General features: G+C 47.1%; 2 protein-coding genes across 2 annotated transcripts; both read left to right on the plus strand.

Moving 5' to 3' along the window:
• Nucleotides 1-4835: 4835 nt before the first annotated feature.
• LOC117201828 (uncharacterized) lies at nucleotides 4836-12223 on the plus strand. Its single transcript, XM_033431028.2, has 4 exons — nucleotides 4836-5017; nucleotides 7735-7878; nucleotides 10014-10154; nucleotides 11597-12223. The coding sequence occupies exons 2-4, from the start codon at nucleotides 7821-7823 to the stop codon at nucleotides 11926-11928; spliced, it is 531 nt and encodes a 176-aa protein (XP_033286919.2). The 5' UTR covers nucleotides 4836-5017; nucleotides 7735-7820; the 3' UTR covers nucleotides 11929-12223.
• A 1269-nt stretch (nucleotides 12224-13492) lies between these two features.
• On the plus strand, nucleotides 13493-16606 carry LOC125962637 (phospholipase A2 inhibitor gamma subunit B-like). Its single transcript, XM_049702758.1, has 4 exons — nucleotides 13493-13535; nucleotides 13636-13800; nucleotides 14058-14204; nucleotides 16354-16606. The coding sequence occupies exons 1-4, from the start codon at nucleotides 13493-13495 to the stop codon at nucleotides 16569-16571; spliced, it is 573 nt and encodes a 190-aa protein (XP_049558715.1). The 3' UTR covers nucleotides 16572-16606.
• The last annotated feature ends 8631 nt before the right edge of the window (nucleotides 16607-25237 follow it).

Below are 25237 nucleotides of genomic sequence, written 5' to 3' on the forward strand. Positions count from 1 at the left end.
CGTTGTTTGTACATAAAAGGGGGGTATGCATATGCCCATATTTGCTTGGACATGCATTAGCGAACTGCTCTGATGTCCCCTCACCTCCAGGTTTCAAATTAAGGGCAGGGAAACGTCCACCCCTGCCTCCCTGCCCTTCACACTCTTTACCCTGAAAGCCTCATGTTTGTGCAGCTCATGGCCTGTTTACCCAGCCTGAGTTATCAGTTAACCTTTGACGGGAGCAGCTGCTAGTCACGAAGCCCCAGGAGCCGCTTCCTCCTCTGGACTCTAGGCTCCCTGGGGACTGTTCTCCCTTCTTCCCACTGCTCCTGGACCAAGGGGCTCAAGAGCCACCAGGGAAGGAGGTGGGCCTCCTCCGCAAACTTGTCCCTGCTAAGCACCCTATCGGGAAGAGCCACCTCCAGCCTCCTGTTTTTCCCCCTTAGGACTGGCACCTTCCAGAGAGAGCTCCTTGACTGTACGCCCTGATTGAGGGCCCTTCCCCAGAGTCTGGGAAGCCTGACAGTCCTGTGGAGTGACCTTGGATTGGTCGTTTCTCTCAGTTGGGCTCTCTTGTCTCAGCCAAGGGGGTAGGCCCATCCCAGCCTTGCCATGCCCGCAGCTAAATGATGATGATGATGACGATGAGAATGATGAGGTAATGACGATGAGAGGATGATGATGATGATGAGAGACAATGAAGATGATGATGATGATAATGATGAGGTAATGACGATGAGAGGATGATGATGAGATGACAATAAGATGATGATGGTGATACAGAGCATCTATTGTTCTCAGTGCTCTTCTCCGATGCATCCGTTCATTTTATCCTCACAGCAGCCCTGGGATGTAGGTCTTCCCATTTGCCCTCTTTGACAAATGAGGAAACTGAGACTCAGGGGGGTGAAAGGTCCAAGACCACCCAGCCTGAAGCAACAGAACTGGAACTTGAATCCAGGCCTTCTGGTTCCGCGGTGCTCATCCGCCTCTGCATGGGTGTGAGGTTTCCTTGCAGCCTGAACGTCACTAGTCTGAGTCACCTCAACTGTCGAGTAGCCGACATTTACGGAGCGTTTACTGAACGCCCTGGCTTGATGCCAGCTAATGTCACCAGGGCAGTGACATGTCACTCATCTTATCTGCTTAGGGACTGGTGGAGGCCTGATGACCTAACGTGTTTCCTTCCTGGGAAGTGCTAGCCAAGCTGTGGTCTCCTAAGATCTAATATGGATCCTGCGGGCGGGGCAGGGATCCCTGACGTAACCTCTGAGGTCAGAGCCTGAGTTTGCAGAAGAATGAAACTGTCCATTGAGGATTAACAATTCTGATTTAAAATCATAGGGCTTGGGACTTCCCTGGTGGCGCAGTGGTTAAGAATCCGCCTACCAATGCAGGAGACACGGGTTCGAGCCCTGGTCCGGGAAGATCCCACATGCCGTGGAGCAACTAAGCCCATGCGCCACAACTACTGAGCCCACGTGCTGCAGCTACTGAAACCTGTGCACCTAGAGCCCCTGCTCTGCAACAAGAGAAGCCACTGCAATGAGAAGCCCGCGCACCACAACGAAGAGTAGCCCCTACTCGTTGCAACTAGAGAAAGCCCGCGTGCAACAATGAAGACCCAACACAGCCAAAAATTAAAAAGAAAAAAATCCAGAATCGAAAGAAAAGGATCTCAGTGTTCAACACAAGGCCCCAAACAAGGCAAGGGATAGCCCCAGGGTTACTCCACAAAGGAGAGGCCGGTGGGGACTCAAAGCTTGTGAAGAGACATTCCAAGCGTGGGGGCTGGAAGGTCCTTCGTGGGTGGTTGAGATGGACCTTATTCCCATTGAACAGATGTGCAAATCAAGGCTGCCCAGCAGAGGCGGGGCAAGAGAGCAATGCAGGCCTCATCCAGAGGAAGGGAGCTGTCTTCCCTCTCCCCTCTTGGTGAAACCCAATGTCAATTCAGTGGGGCCTGCGTTCAAATCCTGATTGTGCCAATGTCCTCACTTTGTGGCCTTGGACAAGGCCCTGGACTGCTCCGAGCCTTAGTTTCCTTCTCTGTTAGATGCGGAAACTCAGGGCTGATTTCAACTGTACCAGTTGTAAAAATATTGAGATACCTCCAGATTTGGTTGGTAAAAATCCGCTCCCCCAAGACCCTGGTTGCCCCCTAACCTATGGCATGTCTGGGTCCTCCCAGACATCCCCAGGTTCTACTAACTAAAAGGGAAACACCAGGTCAGTGGAGGGCACCAGGACATTGCTCTAGTAATGGGGCCGAATTGTTACTGCTGCATAGCCAGGCCTATACTGACTGATGCTCAACTATTTTGAATATGCCTCCTGGGGTTAATGGTGATAGCCTGTAGGATTATTGTAAGGATCTAGTGAGTTAACATCTCTATGGAATGACCAGCAAACCTATTAGTAATAATAATAATAATAATACTAACAACAACATGCCATCGTTCTTCTTTGGCTTCGCTGAGTAGCCTCCAGCTTGTCCTACATGCCCCTCAGGACTCAGTTTCCCCATCTCCACATTCCCTAAGCCCTTTCCCCCACTCCCAGTGGCCAGGATGGTGGGTGGGCCTGCTATCTCCCCAGCCTATTTGCTCTCCCTCTTCTGGGGCTGCCACCCTAGCCAATGCCCTTGAATAAAAGGGCAGGGCACCTGGGTTCTGCTTCCTCCTCTCTGGCCTGGATCATGCTCTGGCTCCTCTCTCCTCTGGCGCTCCTGGGAGCGCTGGCAGCCTCACAAGGTAGGCGCATTGTGTGTGGTCCCTCAGAGAGGGAGAGGGTGGGCCCCAAGGCCACATGGGTGGTGAGAGTCTGAGTGCCAGCTTCTTATATATTGGCTTTTTGTCTAATGGAAGCAGCTGCAGGGAGTGTTTGAGAACGTAGTTCTGGAGCCAGGCTACCTGGGTTCAAATCCTGGCTCTGCCATTTCTTAGCTGTGTGACCTTGAGCAAGTCACTTAACCTCTCTGTGCCTCAGTTTCCCCATCTGTGAAATGAGGGTGATAATGACTCTGCCTCAGGGGGCTCTTGGGGGCATTCACTGAATTACTATGTTTGAAGAGATAGAAAAGCGTTAAATTCATTAACTTGAGATGTCTGGGTTTTGGGGGTGTTAATAAATTTATTTATTTTTGGCTGCATTGGGTCTTCGTTGCTGAGCGCGGGCTTTCTCTAGTTGCGGCAAGCTGGGGCTACTCTTCGTTGCGGAGCACGGGCTCTAGGTGCGTGGGCTTCAGTAGTTGTGGCACGTGGGCCCAGTACTTGTGGCTTGCAGGCTCTAGAGGGTGGTTCAGTAGTTGTGGTGCATGGGCTTAGTTGCTCCACAGCATGTGGGATCTTCCTGGACCAGGGCTCGAACCCGTGTCTCCTGCATTGGCAGGCAGATTCTTAAGCACTACGCCACCAGGGAAGTCCCTGGGTTTTCTTTAATTAGCAGTAGTCTTTTGATGTTCAACTACCTGTGGGGTTTTTTGTTTGTCTTTGCAGAAACTCCTATATACCCTGGCTCCTCCCCTACCTTTTTGGAACAGTCCCTCAGAACTATCTGAGAGGGTGTATCCCAGGCTTAAGTCCTCAGGAATGCCTGAAATAAAACATAATCCTCAACTTAAAAAAAAAATTCTTTTGTTTGAGGAGTTTTTAAGGGCTTAGAACAGTGTCAGGTCATAAGTGGCCCTGCCTGAAGGTGAGTTATTATTCATAACTTATTATTATTCCTTTACCTCGTCTGCCTATCTCCCCCCTGGTTCTAATTCTACCCGCTTTGGCTGGGAATTAAGTGGTCAAAACCTAGCCAGGACCTTGCTGCGTGAGACTCCCCACCCCCCACCTCCCCGGCTTCACTTTCCTCATCTGTAAGAGGAAGGTATGAGTCAAGGTCAGAACTTTTCAGACTCTGTGTCTTAGAGCCTTGAGGTTTCTTGGAAGAGCCTCAGGGGCTTCTTGGGGGTTAAGATGAAGACTCACTAGACATTGTCCTCAGCCCAGCTGATAAAGAGAAATGATGAAGGGAAATGACACCCTTAACTGTTCACTTCTGGACTTGGAGGGGGGAAACGTTGCGAGAAAGAGTTCCACGGTGAGAACCGATAGATTCCACGGAGACTCTCCTCAGCCCCAGCTTGGAGATGCTGAGATCCCGGCTCCCAAGGTTTGCCCACACTGTTCCATGCACCTGGAATGCCATTTACTCAGCACCAGGAAAATGTTCCTGGATCTTCTCCCAACAGTCCTCCCACCCCCAGCCCTTAGTTCTATTCTTTATTTTTATTATTATCCTTTTTTGGCCGTGCCAAGCGGCTTGCGGGATCTTAGTTCCCCAGCCAGGGATTGAACCCAGGCCCTTGGCAGTGAATGGGCCGAATCCTAACCACTGGACCACCAGGGAATATTCCCCCTTAGTTCTGTTCTTGAACTGTGCGTGAGAGTGTGTTTGTTTGTTCCCCTTTTTTTCCTTCTCAAATCACAAGTTCTGATCACCCCTCTCTCTCCACAGGGACCTCCAAGATGTGTCCAGTCTGCTCTCTACCAGGAAACTGCACGGAGATAACCTGTCCTCCAGCCCGGGACGCCTGCTTGTTAAGCCAGTTGCAGCTGGGTGGGGGATCGGGCAGGGGGTGGGCAGGGAGGATGGACAAAGTACCCAAAGTGGGTGGGCAGGGGTCAGAGGGGAGAGGCCTGGACCTGCCGTCCTGGGACTGAAGGTTCCAAACTTTGCCCGGTAGCTCAGCTCACTGCCGCGGGGGGGTGGGGGATGGGGTGCTCTCAACACCAGCTGAGGCCCCAGATTGACCTCTGGGCATTGCTGCAGAGGGGCAGAGGTCTGGGAGGGCTTGGGGAGTGGTCTGTAACTTCCCCTCCTCAACTTCTGTCACCAGCAAATGGGACTCTCGTCAAGAATGGGTCCTGCGTGGCCCCTGGGGAATGCCGAAGAGATGTTTACTCCCTGACCTACGGCCCCGACTTGAGTCTCTGGATCAGCACAGCCTGTTGTGAAAACAGTTGTAGCGGGTTTACCCGACAAGGTTGGTCAGCGGGACCTGGGGGTCACACACCCGGGTGGGGTGACATGGGAACTTGGCCTTGGTTTCCGGCTCTGCCTGGGACAGGAAGAACCTCAGTTTTCTCATCTGGAAAATGGGTGTGAAATAACTTTGGCAGGGGGTGCGTCCAGCACAGGGCTGGCATATAGTAGGCACTCTACAAATTGTAGCTGCGCTTATCCAGTTATTGGCGGTGGGGCTGGAGAGAAGCCCCAGACTCTTATTTCTCCTTAGGAGAGGGGCTGCCCCGAAGGATAGTCAAGCAGAACGAGAAATGTCATGGGTGGTGATGGGCTCTGGTCTAGGGTAAAGGGAGGTGCTCATTTTCAGGTGCTGACTTTGCACTGGTTCGACCTTGACAATGAGCATCTCCTTGCTGGCTCACTCCAGATCTGTCTCTGAGTGGTGATAAAGATCACTTTTGGTTGCCTGGTTATTTTTTCCAGAGAAGGAATTTGGCAGGTATAGCGGTGGGGAGACTTGAGACAGCTCCACATTCAGGGCTACTAGCCATCCTTCCAGACACGTGGGATTTCCCTCCTCCTAAACTGTGCACGTCAACCAAATAAAATAGCCAAGTCCAAGCTGAGAGGTGGGCATGCTATTCAGCATATAAAATGCCAATTATGAGTATAACTGCATCAAACAAAACTCCTATGTGTAAAGAAAGGTTGAAGGGACTACCTCGGAATACTCTTTTATTATTATTAATTTTTTTTTATTTTAAAATAAATGTATACATATATCCATTCTTTTTCAGATTCTTCTACTGATCATTTTTATTTTATTTTTTGTTCTGTTTTTAATTGTTTTTTTAGTATGAAAAATTCTTAGCATGATGTTTTTGTTTTAATTTTTAAAAATTTATTTAAAAAACAAAACATAATGGTACAAAAAGGTTGAAAGTAAAAAAGTTGGAAAAGATATACTGTGCAAATATAAACCAAAAGGAAATTATATAATAACAGATACAGTAGGCTTGAAAGCAAAAGTGTTACTAGAAATAAACAAGGACACTTCATATCAACAAGACCAATTTACCAGGAAGTTTTAAATCTGTATTAAATTTTTATTTTATATTGGACTATAGTTGATTTACAATATTGTGTTAGTTTCAGGTGTACTAGAGTAATTGTCTCTTGGTAGATGCTGAGAGCAGTGCTGTCTGTAGAAATACAATGTGAGCCATATTAGGGAATGAAAGCCTTTCTAGTAGCCACATTCAAAAGCACAAAGAAACAGGCGAAATTAATTTAAGAATCGACCTTATTTAAGGTACCATATCTAAACTATTACTTCAATATGGAGATAATCAATATAAAATTATTAATGAGATATTTTTCTTTCTTTCCCCAAACTAAGCCTCTGAAATCTAGAGTGTGTTTATACTCACGACGCATCCCCAAGGGAACCAGCCACAGTTTAACTACTTAATAGCCATGTGTAGACAGCAGCCACGTATTAATCAGCACAGTTCTCTACTTTTCTATATCTGCCAATGTTTCAGTATAAACCCATGTTAAAACGATATGTGGCTTAGTTTTGGGGTTTTTTTTGTTTGTTTGTTTTTCTCTTTTTTTTTTTTTTTTTTTTGCGGTGCGCGGGCCCCTCACCGTTGTGGCCTCTCCCGTTGCGGAGCACAGGCTCCGGACGCGCAGGCTCAGCGACCATGGCTCACGGGCCCAGCCGCTCCGCGGCATGTGGGATCTTCCCAGACCGGGGCACGAACCCGTGTCCCCTGCATCGGCAGGCGGACTCTCAACCACTGCGCCACCAGGGAAGCCCATGTGGCTTAGTTTTGACTCAGGAAAAACATGCTTAAATGGCTTCCTCGTAAATGTTTCAGATCTCTAAGAAAACTCTGAAAACTAATCAGGTGGTGGAGTACCACTCTTTTGTAGAACACCAAAATATCTTAAAACCTAAAATAACAGGATCACCTTTTCGTCACATTTGGAACTTGGGGTCTTTGAGGGAGGCCTTCTGTCTGTGTGGTCAGTGCTGTGTCCTGAAAACAGGGCCTGGCACACAGTAGGTGCTCAAGAAATGTTTGTGGAATGAATGCAAGAAGCCTTGGGATTCAGCCTGAAGGTTTGTGCAGGACAAATGAACAGAGTGGGGCCAGCTCCACCTTTGGCTCTGTTCACTCTGCTCCTCGGAATAAATCTTCAAGGGCCAGAAGGGTGTCTGAGACCAGGCTGGTCCCACTTTGGAGGAAAATGCTCTGGGTTTTTTTATTTTTGTTTTTTTTTTAAATTTTTGGCTGCATTGGGTCTTCATTGCTGTGCGCGGGCTTTTTCTAGTTGCGGTGAGCGGGGGCTACTCTTTGTTCCAGTGCGTGGGCTTCTCATTGTGGTGGCTTCCCTTTTTGCGGTGCACGAGCTCTAGGTGCGTGGGCTTCAGCAGTTGCGGCTTGTAGGCTCAGTAGCTGTGGCTTTCAGGCTCTAGAGCACAGGCTCAGTAGTTGTGGCGCACGGGCTTAGTTGCTCCGCGGCATGTGGGATCTTCCTGGACCAGGGATCGAACCTGTGTCCCCTGCACTGGCAGGTGGATTCTGAACCACTGCGCCACCAGGGAAGTCCTGCTCTGGGTTGTTGTGAGTGGAAACAGCAAGAACAGAGGGCTGGAGGGGGAAAAGAGGGCTGAGAGGGGTGTCTCCCTCAGCCCCATCCTACCCTCACCACGACCGCTCCCTCCAGAAGTGAGACCCGAAGCTCAGCCCAACGGGGTGAAGTGTTCCTCCTCTTCTGGGAATAAGTTGGCCCCATGTGACTCCCTTCCGGTCATGAACTGCACCGGGAACGAGACTGTGTGTTTCACTCTCAGTGGGACGTGGCGTGGAGGTAAGTGTTCCCTTCAGGAGGTCAGTTGCATGGCTGGCCTCCCTCCCACCTGCACAAATCAGTGTTGAGGTTTATCTGCATGTGTGTTCTGGTTACCTCTTGCTACTTAACAAATCACTCTCACCCGTAGTGGCTTAAAACAACAACAATCATTTTACGAACTCTTACAGTTTCTCTAGGCTGGGAATTCAGGAAAAGTTCAGCTGGACAGCTCTGGGTCTCTCATATAGTTACAGTCAGAGGGTTGCTGGAGCTAGAACTGCAGGGCTGAGGGCAACTAGGGGCTAGATGAGCATCTCATACCTGTAGAATCCAGGCTTTTCCATGTGTTCTCTCCACATTGGTTAGATTGGGCTTCCTCACAGCACGGCTGCCTTGGGGCTTTTTGTATGGTGGCGGAGACTCCAATACACTGAATAATACAGAAACAAGGCAGCAGCTTGGGCTAGTTGGCCCCCTTCTCTCTCCACGTAATCTCCAAGCTTCTCTGTGTGATTTCGCCTCGTCGGTCAAATTGGGCTTCCTCACATCATGGTTGCCACCATCTTTACATGGCAGCTGAAGAATTCAAGAGCAAGTATTCCAACAAACAAGGTGGCAGCTGCATGGTCTTTTATGACCTACCCTTGGAAATCACACCTTGTCACTTCTGTCATGCTTTATTGGTTGAAATGGTCACAAAAGTCCATCTGATTTCATGGAGAGGAGGTATAGACCCTCACCTTTTGGTCTTAAAGAATTTGCAGATGTATTTTTAAATCATCACTATTGCTTGCAAATGGTTGGAGCAGAGGTGGTTTTTTTTTTTTTTTTTTTTTTTTTTGCGTTATGCGGGCCTCTCACTGCTGTGGCCTCTCCCGTTGCGGAGCACAGGCTCCGGACGCTCAGGCTCAGCGGCCATGGCTCATGGGCCTAGCCACTCCGCGGCATGTGGGATCTTCCCGGACCAGGGCACGAACCCGTGTTCCCTGCATCGGCAGGCGGACTCTCAACCACTGCGCCGCTAGGGAAGCCCTGGAGCAGAGGTTTTTTGAACAAAAGTCTTAGAATAGAACCAAACTGATCAGAGAATAGACTAACTATGAAGGCAGCAAAGTTAAAGAGACAAATGGCCTGGGCTTCTGTTCCTGGTAGTCTAGCCTGGCAGACTAGATTCTCGGAAGGGTCTTTCTTCTACAAACAGTGGCATGCTGGAAAGGTGGAGGTGGGAGGAACAAGAATGGGGGGAGTGGTCCACTCCAGTGGAGAGAGGTATTTTATCACCACCAGTGTTTAGAAATGCGGGTATATGGTGATAATAAAAAGCAGATTGACTTTCAGTTCGTTTTATTACTGTTTTTAACTGCTCTGCAGACAATACACCCTCTTATAGCCTGCTTCCAGGATGGATTGCTCCCACCACCCATCCCCCTTGGTACCGTTTACAGATGAACTAGATGCTGTCAAAAATGTTTTTCCATGATTTTGGGGGCTTATGGGAAGTTAGGGAAATTTCCACGGCTCCCCAAATTAAACTAATATGTGAGCAGAAATCAGGAAGGAGATCAGTGAGTGAAAATGAAAGGCGCAGTAAGAGCGAATGCTGATAACAGTCTGGTTTAAGTGACTAGGTCTTGGGTCCACAGCACAGTTGGGTAGCTGACTCTTTAATCCCCACATAAGCCAGGGACCGTGGAAGGAGGCTGAAATGATCCCAAGTTGGTAGCACCTCCTGGCTCTCAGTATAAGCAAAGGCAAATCGTCTCCAGGGAAAAGCCCCCAGGACTCCCTCAGATTGACATCAACCAGATGGGAGCTGACAATCCGGAGACCATGACATGCATAAGGAAACAAGCCACCAAGAGCGATAGCAGAAGCCACAAACAACAGCTAGAGGTCCACGAGGAACTCAGCTATTATCATGAGCAGCTACAGAACATAGCACAGCTATATGTGACATACATGAAGGAATAAAGTTAGAATCCTCCAACTGAGCAGGCAACACACGGTTGTAAGAAATGACCAGATAGATGTGAAAATGAATCCTACAGAACGATCAAGTGAGCTGGGAACTTTCAGACAGAGAAAGACAGACATCAAGTTGGGAAGGCTCAAGCTCCGAGTCTCCCCCCTCAAGCTTCCCCCTGTTTCTGCAGAGGGCCCCCAAATCCTGAAGGGCTGTGCTACACCAGAGGTCTGCCACCTGCAAGCGAACACCACCCTGGGCCCGGAAGCGACTGGATTTCATCTCACTGCCAAGCCTGAATGCAACCACGTGGCTCCTACCACCCACCCAGGTGCTTTGAACCCTGACTTCCTGAGACCCTACCCTTTCTGCCCTCTCTGGATCCCAAATGCCCTTCCCGATCCTATGTGTTCCCAGGGTATCCCCTCCCCCTACCATCATGCTCCCAGGGAGTGCAATTACCCATATGCGCGTGCACGCGCGCGCACACACACACGTACAGACTCATACCACTTGACACCTGGAAGCAGGAAATCCCATTGACATATATCCACACCTCCACAGACATCTACATTTACATCCCAGCACCCAAAACACACCTACAGAAGAGCGTGTACTTCAAAACACGAACATCCTGTTGTGTAAGTGAGATTAGACATCTAGACTCGATTTAGATAAGAAATCTGGCTGTCTTTCCCTTTTCTTCACTTCCTTGCTTGTGAAAGAAACCAGCTTTGCCAATAGTCTTCTTTCAGCTTAACAAAGAACATTGACAATAATTTTCGTCTTCCAGAAAAGAGAGATGTTAATTGAGATAGTATTTACCAGGGCAACAGCTTTTGAAGTGAGACAACTGACCAGAATTACAGCCATTTCAGACCAGCAGAGAAAATTTTCAAACGTGGATAGAGCAGTATCCCCTCAGCTCCGGGGATGTAGAAGATGCTCTTGTTAGAAACCCGCACAGCAAGGACAAGTTCTGTGATGAAGGGGATCTGTTTGCTGAATCTGCAGGCGAAGCAGGAACATTCTCACCTTCACTTTCTCGGATTACCAGCTGCTAGGCGGTTTACCTTTCAAAACTAAGCAGAGGATTAAATGAATGATCACGATGAAGAAAAAAAAAAAAGGAAGACTTGGGAGCTAAAATTTACGACGTGGAAAGGGAAAAAGGGCAAAATAGGATTACTAACAACTGGAAGATGGGACTTGGAATTTTCGTGTATACAGTCCCTGCGGGCATATAACATATCTGTGCAGGGACACATCGGTTGTCAGATCCAGACACGTGGACAGGGAAAGAGACAGGTACAAACACACAAACATACAAAAGTACAAAATATACACAGACATACTGAAACACTTTACTAACATCCATATCTGTGCGCCAACATATATATCCAAGCACCCCAAACCTTGCTGGAAACACGGACCCCCCTCCAAACAAGCCTGCTACATATATGCGTAAACACAGACATGCACATAGATACCTATACACACAGGGGCCCACGGAAGCGGACACACAAACATCCCCAGCCCTCCTCAGACAATTCCACACGTACACATGCACAACCACGTGACCACACGTGCACACAGAGAAACAGACCTGCATGCTCGTACACGCAAACTGCATCATCGCAGCAGTGCACCCATGCAGCACGGTCACAGGCATATAGCTGTGTGCCCAGAAGTGTACACACACACACACACACACACACACACACACACACACACATGTTGTCCTCCAGCCAGTTCATCTTCCTCTCTCCCCAGGTCCCCATGTACCTGTGACCCATACCAAGGCTAAGGTCACCGTCTGTTTCACCTGCTCAGACCTCCACCATTGCAACCCTCTCCCCTGCACGGAAGATAGGAACTACTGCCTTCAGATAGCGGGCATCACAGGTGGGTGTCCCTGTGGACAGGATTGGGCAGGAGAGGAAGAAATGGGACCTGAGACACCCAAGACCTCTCCTTGCCCTCCTGTGTTTGCTGCCTTGACTCCAGCCATGGTAGCCCTTTTCTGGCCATGGAGGACAGAAGCTGGTGGCAGTGGAGGATGTGAGCTTAAAATCCGATGTCACGTTTGTCATAGTTATTCCTGAGTAACCAAGCAGCTCAAGATGTAGAGGCTGAACCAGGCACAAAGGACAAATAGTGTATAATTCCATCTACAGGAGGTAGCTACAGTAGCCAAAATCATGGAAAAAGAAAGTAGAATGGTGGTAGTTTCAGTTTTGCAAAATGAAAAATTTCTAGAGATCTATCATACCACAATGTGGATATTATTAACAGTACTGAAGTGTACACTTAAAAGTGGTTAAGAAAGTAAATGTTATATTATGTATTTTTTACTACAGTGATAAAAAAAAAAACTTTGTGACTTAAAACAGCGATGATTTTGGGAATTCCCTGGCAGTCCAGGGGTTAGGACTCAGCGCTTTCACTGCCATGACCTGGGTTCAATCCCCGGTTGGGGAACTAAGAGCCCACAAGCCACACGGCAAGGCCAAAAAAACCAAAACCCAAACCAAAAACAATGATTTATTATTTCTCACCCCTCAGTGGGTTGACCAGGCTCAGCTGGGCTGTTCTTCTGCTCCAGGGGTGAAGGCTGAGGTCCAAGGGGTGTGGCTGCACTCAGCTGGGAACTCAACTGAGGCTGCAATGTTCAATACAGCCTCTCACCTTCCGAGGCCTCTCTCCATGTGGTCTCTCATAGTCTGTAGCCTAGTTGAGCTTCCTTACAGTATGGCGGCTGGCTTCTGAGCAGGGAAAAGTGGAAACCACTGGCTTCTTAAGAGATAAGCCCAGAACTGGCACACTGTCACTTCTGCCACAGTCTATTGATCACAATAGTCACAAGTCCAGTTCAGATTTAAGAGGTGAAGAAATTGATTCCACCTCTTGATGGGGGAGTGGTAAAAAGTCATGTTGCAAAAAAGCATGTGGGATGGGAGAAACAGTTGTACCCATCTTGGCATCTACTGCAACATTCCGGGCAGGGAGCCCCCAAAGTTCCCTGTCGATCTGCATCATAAAGGGAAAAACTGGACTCTTCTGTAAATGGGAAGAGGGATTAAATTAGAAACCAGCTCTTCTCTGGGATGAATTCCAAGATGCACATGAATAGCTGAGATAGGAATTCCAGCAATATAATTAGGAATAGTAAGGATAATGTACCAGACCAAGTGCTGGGCGTTTCTGGGGTCCTAGAGAAGTTTGTGGCTAAGCCTATGTGAGACTCAGGGACAGGCTGGGGAGACATCGCCAACAGGTGTATCTGTTCATCGCCAAGGTACAGAGTCACCTTGTTCACTGAAACCCTAAGGGGAGAAGGCAGGGGACTCTGCATCTTTTTTCTTTTTTAAACATCTTTATTGGAGTATAATTGCTTTACAGTGGTGTGTTAGTTGCTGCTGTATAACAAAGTGAATCAGCTATACGTATACATATATCCCCATATCCCCTCCCTCTTGTGTCTCCTCCCACCCTCCCTATCCCACCCCTCTAGGTGGTCACAAAGCACCGAGCTGATCTCCCTGTGCTCTGCGGCTGCTTCCCACTAGCTATCTATTTTACATTTGGTAGTGTCTATATGTCAGTGCTACTCTCTCACTTTGTCTCTGTCTTCCCCCCCACTGTGTCCTCAAGACGATTATATGTCTCATGCTCAATGACATCAAGTCCATGAGGGGGAATCTCAGACAGAGTGCATGCCAACAATGGCACCCAGAGGGATCTGGGGGGCTCAGTTGGGTGGTGGCTGGTAATTGCTTCTCCTCATGAGCCTGCCCTCCATATCCTTCCAGTCTTAGGTGCGAGTAACTCTGTTTCCTGGAGAAATGGTTCCTGTGTGGCCTCCAAGGACTGCACGTCTGACAACTCCATCTTTGCCTTGACCTACAGCATTGGTTTTGGCTTCCGGGTCAACACCACCTGTTGCCAAGGCAACTGCCAAGAGCCCCCTCCTCTCGGTACGCTGCCACCAGAAAGCAGTCAGATGGGTGGCCAAGGAGGTGGTGGGGTGACTTTGGAGGAGAGTTTGTCCTGCATTGAAGAGGGCGTGCACTCAACACCCATTCTCCAGCCAGGCTATCCTAAGGCGCCCTGACCCCAGTTCAGTGGGAAAGCCCGTTAATGTCATTCCCTTGTAGTAGAGCCTAGGAGCGCACGAAGGGCCCTGGAAGGTCCTCAGAGTCCTCCCGGCTGACTGTCACTCTCCCCTACATAGCCACCCTGCCGGCCTCAGGCACCTTGAGCAAGTTCTTGTGTCCTACATGTCCTGGGGGCCACTCAGGGCCCTGCAACCACTTCTTCTACATGCAGTGTCCCAGTGGGGAGACAGAGTGTGTCCAGATGAACCTGGTGTCTGAAGAAGGTAAGGTGTGTGTATGTGTGTGTGCACGTGTGCACAAGTGAGCCTGGGTGCACTGGTTTCGAATACAGGCATGCTTGGGTTTGGGGGGTCCATCTCCATCATTGACTCTGTGTGACCCAAGCCACTTCATCTCTTTGAGCCTCAGTTTTCCCTTCTGATAAATGGGAATGCTGGAAGAACACCTCACAGGGTTTTGTGAGGATGAAATTAGTTCATGAGAGAGGTGATGGAGTGGAGGGCATAAAGCAGGACTCTGGGGCCAGGCTGCCTGGGTTCAAATCCTAGCTCTTATGAGCCAGGTGACCTTGAGCAGGGGACTTTCTTTCTCTGTACCTCAATTTCCCCATCTGAGAAAGGGGATAATTATAGTCTCTTATCCCCAAGACTACTGTGAAAATTAAATAAGATAATCCATGAAGCTTCTAGGTGAGTGCTGTCCAAAAGAAATACAATGTTCACATGCGTAAATTAAAAATTTCCACTAGCCTTATGTAAAAGGTAACAGGTGAAATTAATTTAATAATATATTTTATTTAACCCAATATACCCAACAGTTACCATTGCAACATGCAAATGATATAAGACCTCGTAAATGAGATATCTTACATTCATTTTTGCCTGCCAAGTCTTTGAAACCTGGTGTGGCTTTTATACTCACAGCCTGTTCCAGTTCAAATCAGCCACATGGCAATTGCTCAGGTACACATACAGCTACTGGCTACTGCATTGAACAGTTTAATTCTTGAACATAGTTAGGACTGTGTATGGCATTTCAGCAAATCTAAGATGTTACCAATGGGAAGACAGGAAGACAGCTCTATTCAGGAATGTTAAAATGTGTGTGTGTGTGTGTGTGTGTGTGTGTTGGGGGATGTGAATGTGAGTCTTGGAACTGATGACTTTCAGTGTTAGTGGTCATCATTGTTATGTGTGTATAAGGCTTATGTGGACTGGACAGACCTTCAATCAATCACTGTCCAGCGAACGGATGTGCTGGGGAACTTGTGTTTGTGTGCACAATGGGTGTGTGTGTGTGTGTGTGTTTCTGGGGGAGGGGTGATATGACAGTGGGCAGGGAGGCTGGGCACGTTGGTGTGGATTGTGTTCTGGTCTCTGGGGCATCACGGGAGCTGTTTGTGACTGAGATGTGTGTGTGTGTGTGTACACGTGTGGTAGGTGTGCATGATAGTGGGTGTGGGACCATGACTCACAAACATGGCTCTATGGAGGAAGCATACTCCAGCATACTCCAGGTCAAGATGAGACAAATACAGACAGTGCTGTGAGGCTTACATTTCTTTTTAACTTTGGTATTATGGAAAAATTCAAAGATAAATAAAAGAGCGAACAGTTTAATAAGCCCCAGGTACCCTTCACCCAATTCTGAGAATTATCCACTCATGGCTGATCGTGTTTCATCTCCACCTTGACCCCATATTATTTTGAATACACACAGATATCTTATCACTTGACAATAAGTATTTCCACATATGGCTAAAACTTAAGGACCTGAAAATAACCAAGAGTTGTGGTGAGGTGTTTTTCTGTTGGTAAAATAACACGATTTCACTTTAGCATTTCCCATCAAGTCCTCCACAAACTGGTTACATCGGTATATTTACATTTATATATAAATATATCCCATCCTATCATATTATACCGTATATGGATGGCTCCGAGGACGCATAGGAAATAGTTGGGAAACCGGTTGGAGGGATGTGTGAAGCTGAGTGGCCTCCAGGTGTCATAGTTTTTATTAATATTGAACACAAGTAAAAGAACACCTGTAACACACGTGTAAGGTATAAAGAATGACGAAAGGGACGGCCGTGACCAGCCCCAGATCAAGGATCAGAACATTCTTGGTGAGTTTTCCCCAAGGACATGGATTTGAGGGCCGGCCATTCCCTCCGAGGTTGGCTGGCTCCCATGTTCCCTTTTCCATGTGTCGAAGTCTTTTAGGAAGGCGACCCCGCGGGGTTGGAGGGAGTTTCAGGGCAATCTGCTAGATTGGAGGAACCCCCGGAATCTGGGGACAGCGACGCAGGGCTGGTGCCAGTGGTGGCGTGCGTGTGCCAGGCGCGCGCGCGCAGGGGGACACCTGCCAGCGCGCATCCTCACGTCCCCCTCCCCACCCGCGTCTCCGCAGGCGGCCGGAACCTGAGCGTGCGCGGCTGCGGCACCCGCGACCTGTGCCAGATCGGGGGGCTCCCGACGCTCCCCGGCCACCGGCTGGCGCGCTGGCCGGTCTGCAGCACTTCCCAACGCGCCGTCCTGGACTCCGAGTGCCACTCGGGCGCAGCGCCTGGCCCCCGCCTTGCCCTGCCTGTGCTGATGGTCGCCCTGGGCACCGTGGCCCGCTCCTGAGCCATCCGACCCGGACCCCCGACCCCCTCCCCGGAGCCCGCCTGCTTGTCCCGCTAGATGGCGCCCTGGCTCCCCTCTGCTAGGGCATCTCTAGGGGCCTGGAAGCTCCTGCTGAGAAAGTCAAAAACCAGGGGTGGGCCTCCTCCCTCAGGCTAAGAGCTTCCCCAAGGCTAGTCCTCTTTCTTCACGCCAGGACCCCAAAGGCTGTACCTCTTCCCTCAGGCTAGGCTCTTTTTCTTCCTCAGATAAGAGAAGCCACCATGGTTACACATTCTCCTTCAGATTGGGGACCCCAAAGACTAAGCATCCTTATTCAAACTAGGGGGTCCCCATCACCAGGCTACTCCCTCAGACTAGGGCTGCATCTCTTCTCAGGAACATTGGGCAACAACTCCTCTTTCTCTCTCCCTCTTCAGGGTCTAGCAAAGTCCTGGGCAGTCAACCTGGGGCTTGAGGACCAAATACCACCTCCCCCACCAGTCTTTTAGAGCAGCCCATTCCACCCCCACCATGGGCCCTCTTCTGTCTGGGCTCAGTCTCCCAGCTGCACACATCTGAATGAATCGCCTTGCACCATGCCGAGAAGTTTGAGTTTCCTTTTTCTGACATTGCAGCCTCAAGTGGGGCCTGGCTGGGGTCTACTCTCACCTCTGGGGATTCTGGGACCTGAAGGGACCTGCAGAGGACAATGTCTGGGGGCCAGAGTGGGCATAAGATCACATGCTCAGTCTGGAGTGAGCGTCATTTTAGAGCAAGCACTGGACCCAAAGGACTGAGCAGAGAGGTAACATCGAGGAACCCACAGGAGGCAGAATGCCAGGAACATCTGCTTGCAGCTGAAAGTAATAGAAAGTCCAAGGAGGAGAACTGAAGCAATTCACTCAGCGTTCATTTAACAAGCATGTATTGATCACAACACTATGCATCCAACATAATTCTAGACACCAGGGATACAGAGTAAACAAAATCCCCTGCTTTCAGGAAGGTTATGTTTTCGTGGGGGAGATCATAAACCTCTCATATGATATTCCAGATAGTAATGAGTACTCTGGAGAAAACAGTGCAGGGAAGAGAAGTGGGGATACTTCCAAAGGGGTGCACTTTTATGCAGGGTGGGTTAAGAGTGACATCTGAGTAATGACCTGAAGGGACTGAGGGAGAGGGCAGTGCAGATGTCTGAGGAGTGAGTGGGGGGCATTCCAGGTGGAGGGAATGGCAAACACAAAGGCTTTGGGGTAGGAGCAGTAAGGAATACCTAATATTATACAGCATAACAGAAAGAATGGAGATGGACATACCCATGGGTCATTAATTCAGCCGTTCCAAGGAGTCATTGAGAACATACTTTGCTGTCCTGCCGTCCTCAGCATGTTGGTGTTTGCACGATGACGGCCAGAGCTCCAGCATCAAGCCCTCTTACAACCATATCCAAAGCTGGAAGAGGTGGCTTCCCATCTTTGTCTTGTCAGAAACCCCATCACCTAGCAGACATCTCTTACATCCCATGGGCCAACCCCTGGCACGGTGATAGATTATTCTGAATGACTTTGCCTAATCAAGAGTCAGTCCCTGGGGTGAGCGTCGAGAGAGAGAGAGAGAGAGAGAGAGAGAGAGAGAGAGAGAGAGAGAGAGAGAGAGAGAGAGAGAGAGAGGGAGAGACCTAGCCTATGAAGACAGGCAGGATCACTTCTGCCATATTCTCTTCATCCAGGCTCAAGGAAAGGGGAGCTGGACTCCACTCTTGATGGGGAGTGAGGAGTGACAAGGCTCTAAAAGAGCATGTAGGATCAGAAATACTTTTGGAAAAATACAATCTGCCATAGGGAGTATTCCACTGATGAGCAACTGCAGGTAGCAGGTCCCACCGCTAACGCCAGGCAAACCAAAGGGAGGAGGTGGTGTTAGCACACCTAAGAGCCCCTTGCTACTGTACTACAGGGCAACTTGTGCTGGAACCATGGGTGGGGGGCTGTGTGGCAAGGGCTGGGGCCACAGAGGAGGCACCACACACAGGCACAGTTCCATAGATAATGCTACAAGCAGGGGCGGGGGAGGCTCTTTTTACCCTCTGACCTGGAGTGCTTCCTCTTTGCAGGAGTCAGGTGGCAAGGGATCCTGGGAAATGTAGTTTTCAAAATCCCCCAGCCCCAGCATTACAGGGCAGAGAAGGGTAGATATGGAACTGAGGGACCACAGGTAAATAACAACGACATTAAACAGGTCCCTTCCTGCTCAGTTTCTTCATCTGTAAAATGGGAGTAGTAACTGTTCCTGAAAAGGCGAATGAATATAGAGTGCTTAGTAGTTAATAAGTAACTACTTAGTATTAACTACTTAGTACTTAACTACTTAGTATTAACTACTTAGTACTTAACTACTTAGTACTAACTACTTAGTACTAACTACTATTAACTACTTAGTACTAACTACTTAGTACTAACTACTTAGTATTAACTACTTAGTATTAACTACTTAGTAGTTAATAAGCATTCATTAGATGGCAGTTGTTAGGCTACTTGTCTTAGTTGGCTCAGGCGGCCATAGCAAAATACCATAGACTGGAGAATTCCTTGGTGATCCAGTGGTTAGGACTCTGCACTCTCACTGCTGAGGGCCTGCGTTCAATCCCTGGTCAGGGAACTAAGATCCCATAAGCCACAAAGCGCAGCCAAAAAAAAAAAGAAAAAAGAACCCAAAACAAAACACCATAGACTGGCTGGCTTAGCCAACAGAAATTTATTTTCTCACAGTTCTGGAAGTTGGGAGTCTGAGATCAGAGTGCCAACATGATTGGGTTCCCGTGAGGACCCTCTTCCTGGCTTAAAGGCAGCTGTTTTCTCATTGTGTCCTCACATGGCAGAGAGAGCAAGCTCTGGTCTCTCTTCCTCTTCTTATAAGGACACTAATCCCGTCATGGGAGTCCCACCCTCATGGCCTCACTAAACCTAATTATCTCCCAGAGGACTTGCTTCCAAATATCATCATATTGGAGGGTTAGAGCTTCAATATATTAATTCTGAGGGGACACAAACATTTAGTCCCTAACATTACTTAAAGGAAAGAGGGAAGGAGGTAATATTTCTGATTAGCACTGTGTGGGTGTTAAACATAATTAATCTTATTTAATGCCCTATGAGTTAGGCATTATAGACCCTCATTTTGCAAATGAGAGATGAGTCCTTGAGTCTCCATCTCAAGGTCAGCCATCAAGTAGCTGGACTCATCTATGATTACTGATTCATGTGGGTTGAAGTGTCATCAGGCCTAGTTTGAAAGAATGGGGATGTCCTTGCAGGGCCTCTGAAATGTGGGCAGAAGCAACAGGAGTCAATTCTGGACAGAAGTTTTAAGAGCCTTAAGAGTGGTTTGCCGTATCCCTGCTCTCTCTACCTGGACGACCACAAGGCAGAGTCCATCAGGCTGACCACCATGAACATGTGATGTGAGTGAGAAATAAACTCTTGTTGTTGTAAGCCACCAAAGCGTTGTGGGGCTGTTTGTTACTGTAGCTTCACCTGGCCTATCCTGACTAGTACAAAGGTCACAAGGTAATTAAAGGCTGAGTTGGGGGTAGAACCAAATATCTCACATTGTTGCCTTGGGTAGGGTAGTGGTTAAGATCTCTGGACCTGGGAGACCTGGGGTCCTGACCTGGGTTTGTAGTGCAGATTCACAGATTATCTGTTGTGTGGCTTTGGACAAGTCTCATAACCTCTCTAGGCTCTGTGTCCCCATTTGTAATTGGGAGATATTTAGAGTTTGACCTCCCATTATTGTAAGGCATGTAAAGCTAAAAGACTGGCACAGTCTAAGTTTTCAACAGATGGAAGTAGTCATCTCCTGTGGTTGCTAATCATCATGATAACGGTACTATTATTTATCTGCATTGTGAAGAAGACAAAACTGAGACTCCGGCGGGATAAAGGACTGCTAATGAGTGTCAGCAAGGGATTCGAACCCACATCTGTCTGACTCCAGAAGATAAAGTTTTTTCTACCTTAAACATTAAGGAAATGTCAACATAGACAAAAGTGGAGAAAATACCTTTGTGAAAATGTGTTAGGGAGACCTAACTCAAAACTGGAGCTGGGAAGCCACAAAGGGAGGGCTCTCGTGCACGTCACGTGTTGCAGCTTGTATAGTCCAACAGGAAGAAGGAAGATTTCCTCTCTTGGTTGGCAACAGCAAGCTTCAGGTGCCTGACAACAGCGAGCTGCCCTTGTCTGCAGTCAATGAGGAGCCACCACCACTTCAAACTCTCATTTTCCTTCAATGAACTTTTGCTCAAAACAACCCCTCCCCAACTTCCTCTTTTCTTCTGTAAAAGAATACTTTCCTCCTTCGTTTTCTGGATTTACATATGGTTCTCCATGGTTTGCTTGTTCTGAATTGCACTTCCTCAGCTATTCCTGAATAACCTCAATTTTTGCTTAAATAAAATTGCTCTTTGTTCTGATTAAGGTTGACATTTCATGGCGTTGATGCCGAAAGCTCAGCTTCTCTGTACGTGGCGCCAAATCGTATCTCCGAGACGGAGTTTTGGGTGACGTAGAAAAGAATAGCTTTATTACTTTGCCAGGCAAAGGGGGACACAGCAGCCTCCTGCCTTGAAAAACTATGGGTCCCCCCTTGGAGAGTAAGTAGGAGTCAGCTTCATCAACCTTCAGGTTCCAACTGGTCTGGTGTCTACGTGCTTGTGGCATACCATCATTAATTGTTAACTTCTCCCACCTGGAGGGGGTTTCAGTATCTGCAAAACAGCTCTAAGATGTTGTGTGTATCTGTTGATGGGGAGCAGGACCTTGCCCCAAGGCTGCACTATTGTTTCTCTCCACTGTTTCTCCCTTTTCTCGCATCCCCTCCCTTCCCTAATGAACAGCTGCTGGAATCTGCCCGTTGGAACTCCGGGAAGGTCACAGAGGCTGAAAGAAGGCTATTTCCTGTAATCAAAGAAATGAGGGACTCAGAAAGGCTTTGTGCCCAGGAACCCCACAGGGCCCTGCTGGGTATCCGTGTTATAAGTGGGATCTGAAGGAAACAAACTCCTGAGGAACTAGCAACCCCAGAACCATGTGCGGTACCCATTTAAGCCCCTTGTGCTCTCTGCTTCTGTGAACCATCTCCTTCCTTTTGGTTTGGTAAGTCTTCTCTTGGATCCGCGCTCCCTCCTTTTGATTGAGCTCTCTAACTTTATTCGGGATCCTTTTTCTCGAAGGCATCGTCTTTTTGGTGAGTATTTATTTGTTTTCTGAACCTCTGATTTTGAAGTATGGGATCCCAATCCTCTAAATTATCTCAGGAGGGTCCTCCTTCTGGGATCCTGGCCAGCTTTATATTTAAAAACTATGGTCCCTCGTCATGCGCATTTTTAACTACGTGGATTAACCTAACCAAAGATAATTTAGAACTTCAATGACCATTACGGGGCATTTTTTGATCTCCCCAAACTTGTTTTTCTCAAAACTACATTTGAAGACTGTGGATCTAAAATAAAACAAACGCAATGGGACGCCTATCTCTTTACAAAATACTATTCTAAATTGAGGTAAATAAACAATTGAAAGAAAATAAAAAGGCATCAGAGGCCTCTTCACCCCCTTTACCCCACTGCACTAACTTCCCCTTTGGCTACTGTACCTGCCCCATCTCCTTTGTACCCTCCACTTCCCCATTCTAATCCTCTCCCTGAACTTCCCCTTTTCTCTGAGCCTCCGGCTGTCACTTCCTCTCTTGACCTATAGGTTCTCCTAAAGTTGACGAGACTCCGAGGGATTTCCTGGTAAACTGCTACGTTATTCCCTTAAACCGCTAAGGGAAAACTAAATTAAAAATTAATAAGAAAACCTTGCCAAATTCTGGTAAATATTGGAGCTACACTATCCACTTTAAACCCCACTTAGAACTTGTAGATGCAATCCTTAAAAAATCTGGCAGAAGCCAACAAAAGGTGAAAATTCTTACTAAGATCAGCTCTCCCAAATCTCTATCTGTAGTGGCCAGTTGGATAGCAAAATAAAATTTCACGTTGCCTCTTCTTTCCAGGTCCAGACTCATTCATTACCGATCCTTTCTCTCCTAGAGATAGTTACTGCCTTCTTGCTTGTCATGTTTTGCATCTGAAGACCTTGACTTGGCTTTCTACCTGCCCGGGACAAGCAGCTGTTGGTTCCTCCTTTTGGCTATCTTTAGGAGTGACTCTGGATCTCGGGAAGGTAATAACCTTTGCACCTTCTTTGAGGACACCTCTTGGGTCCATGGAGTTATTTAATACTGCCAGAAATATTTACTGTTTGTCCCAGCTGAAACCTGACAAGATATTTGAAAGGATTTAGTAACGTCATGATCAGAAATTTGGCCAATCTGGAAGCTAATATACAGATCCGGATAGGAATTTTCTTTTAGACCCTTTCCTTTAAGCTAAAATATACCTGGGTGGTGGAGGAGAGCTTTAGCCATCTGAGAAGATAAACTTAACTTGTTCCAACTGTCCTTTTATAACTAGTGTGCTTGGTATGATTGTACCTGATTCATGGCATAAATTTTAAAATGAAACTATAAGGTGTCTGTTTGCATCTGTCTCTGTGCTTATGTGTGTCAATAAATGTGTTGTAGATGTGTGGGATTTTCTACCTTTGGATGGTATCACAAAAATTAATGTGTAGGGACTTCCATGGTGGCACAGTGGTTAAGAATCCACCTGCCAATGCAGGGGACACAGGTTCGATCCCTGGTCCAGGAAGATCCCACATGCTGCACAGCAACTAAGCCTGTGCACCACAGCTCTCGAGCCTGCACTCTAGAGCCCATGAGCTACAACTACTGAGCCTGCGTGCCACAACTACTGAAGCCCGAGCTCCTAGAGCCCATGATCCGCAACAAGAGAAGCCACCACAATGAGAAGTCTGCGCACCGCAACTTAGAGCAGCCCCCCTCTCGCCACAACTAGAGAAAGCCCACATGCAGCAACAAAGACCCAACGCAGCCAAAAATAAAAATAAATAAATCAATAAAATTAATGTGTAGTTCGATTTAATTGGCTTAAAGAAAATAAAGAGCTTGTATAAATTAAGTATTCATAAAATTTCAAGAAATATAGTAGAACTCCACCAAAATGCTTTTCAGGTTCATGTGATATGGGAAAATACTGTTCGGTTAAAATAATTTGATTAAAATGGACATGTCTTAGAGTTATAAACATGGAATGTAATGCAAACATACAACTTTTATTCAACCTGGGCTTATTAGTCAAATAAGTTCATATTACAAAATCTGTCAGCAAGAAAAGTAACTTGGTATGATGAAATTTTCATAAGTAATCTAAACATTGTTGTTAAAAATGAGTAAATTAAGTAGATGTAAGTAGGATAAAAAGTGTTTAGGTGAATTTAAAAAATAGTTTCCCCATATCTTTTGGAACCTGAAACCTTAGTGTTGCTAAGTTCAGTTAAATAATGAGTTAAGTTGAATTCACTGAATATCCAAATCATCTCCAAATAGATAAGACACTGAAACATTAAATATTTTTTTAAAGATTTATTTATTTAATTTATTTTGGGCTCCGTCAGGTCTTAGTTGCGGCACGCAGGATCTTTGTTGAGGCATGCGGGATCTTTCGTTGCAGTGTGCAGGCTTCTCTCTAGTTGTGGCGCGCAGGCTCCAGAGTGCGTGGGCTCTGTAGTTTGCGGCACACTGTCTCTCTAGTTGAGGCGCGTGAGCTCAGTAGTTGTGGCGCACGGGCTTAGTTGCCCCGCAGCATGTGGGATCCTAGTTCCCTGACCAGGGATTGAACCCATGTCCCCTGCATTGTAAGGCGATTCTTTATCACTGTACCACCAGGGAAGTCTGTGAAACATTAAATATTGAACATAGGTTTATCCATTTTGGGCTTCCTTTAGACATTTGGGTTTATTAGTAAACATGTTTTATGCCACACTGAGAAAATTTTCTATGAGAAAGTTTGTTTCTAGAAATTATAAAAAGTATTCGTAAATTTGCCAAGCCACAGAATGCTAATTAGAAGAAACAGTTCAGAATTGTTTACTCTTTTATTTTCACTAAAAATTAAGGTTTCTAAGGGTTAAGAATTCTAATTAATATATGCAATTAAAGCTACTGGAAATAATAAGAGAAATAGCTCAGTATGCAAGAAAACTAGGATATGGGTTTTTTTTTAATTGTTGTTATTGTTTTAGAAAGGGTGTGCGGTATGGAGATGCATTTTTGTTGAGGAAGATGAAAGTGATTTTGCCCTAAAGTAAAGCTGGTTATTTTGGAAAGGGAAAGAAACTAAAATGAACATAGATATTTGTAGAAGATTCGTGGAAAAGGAATCTTGGGAAAGGGATTTTATGGTGTGATCAAGCTGGATAAGATTGAAAAAATTTGCTATAAAGGTTTCTTTAAAAAATAAGCTTTAATATCAATAGTGTACTTATGAATAAAACTGGAACTTAACTTTCTTCCACCTGCTAAAATGACAAAGTTTGCTTCTACTATTGGTCTGCTTCTGAGAGGAGCTTGTAAAAGGTTTTTCCTTACTTTTTAAGTAATATGCCTAGAAAGGAAAGATTTTGTGTGTTTTTGTTAATTAATTAATTTATTTATGTGGCTGCGTCAGGTCTTAGCTGTGGCACGTGGGATCTAGTTCCCTGACCAGGGATGAAACC

Source organism: Orcinus orca, chromosome 20 (genome assembly GCF_937001465.1).
Source record: "Orcinus orca chromosome 20, mOrcOrc1.1, whole genome shotgun sequence".
Lineage (NCBI taxonomy): Eukaryota > Metazoa > Chordata > Mammalia > Artiodactyla > Delphinidae > Orcinus > Orcinus orca.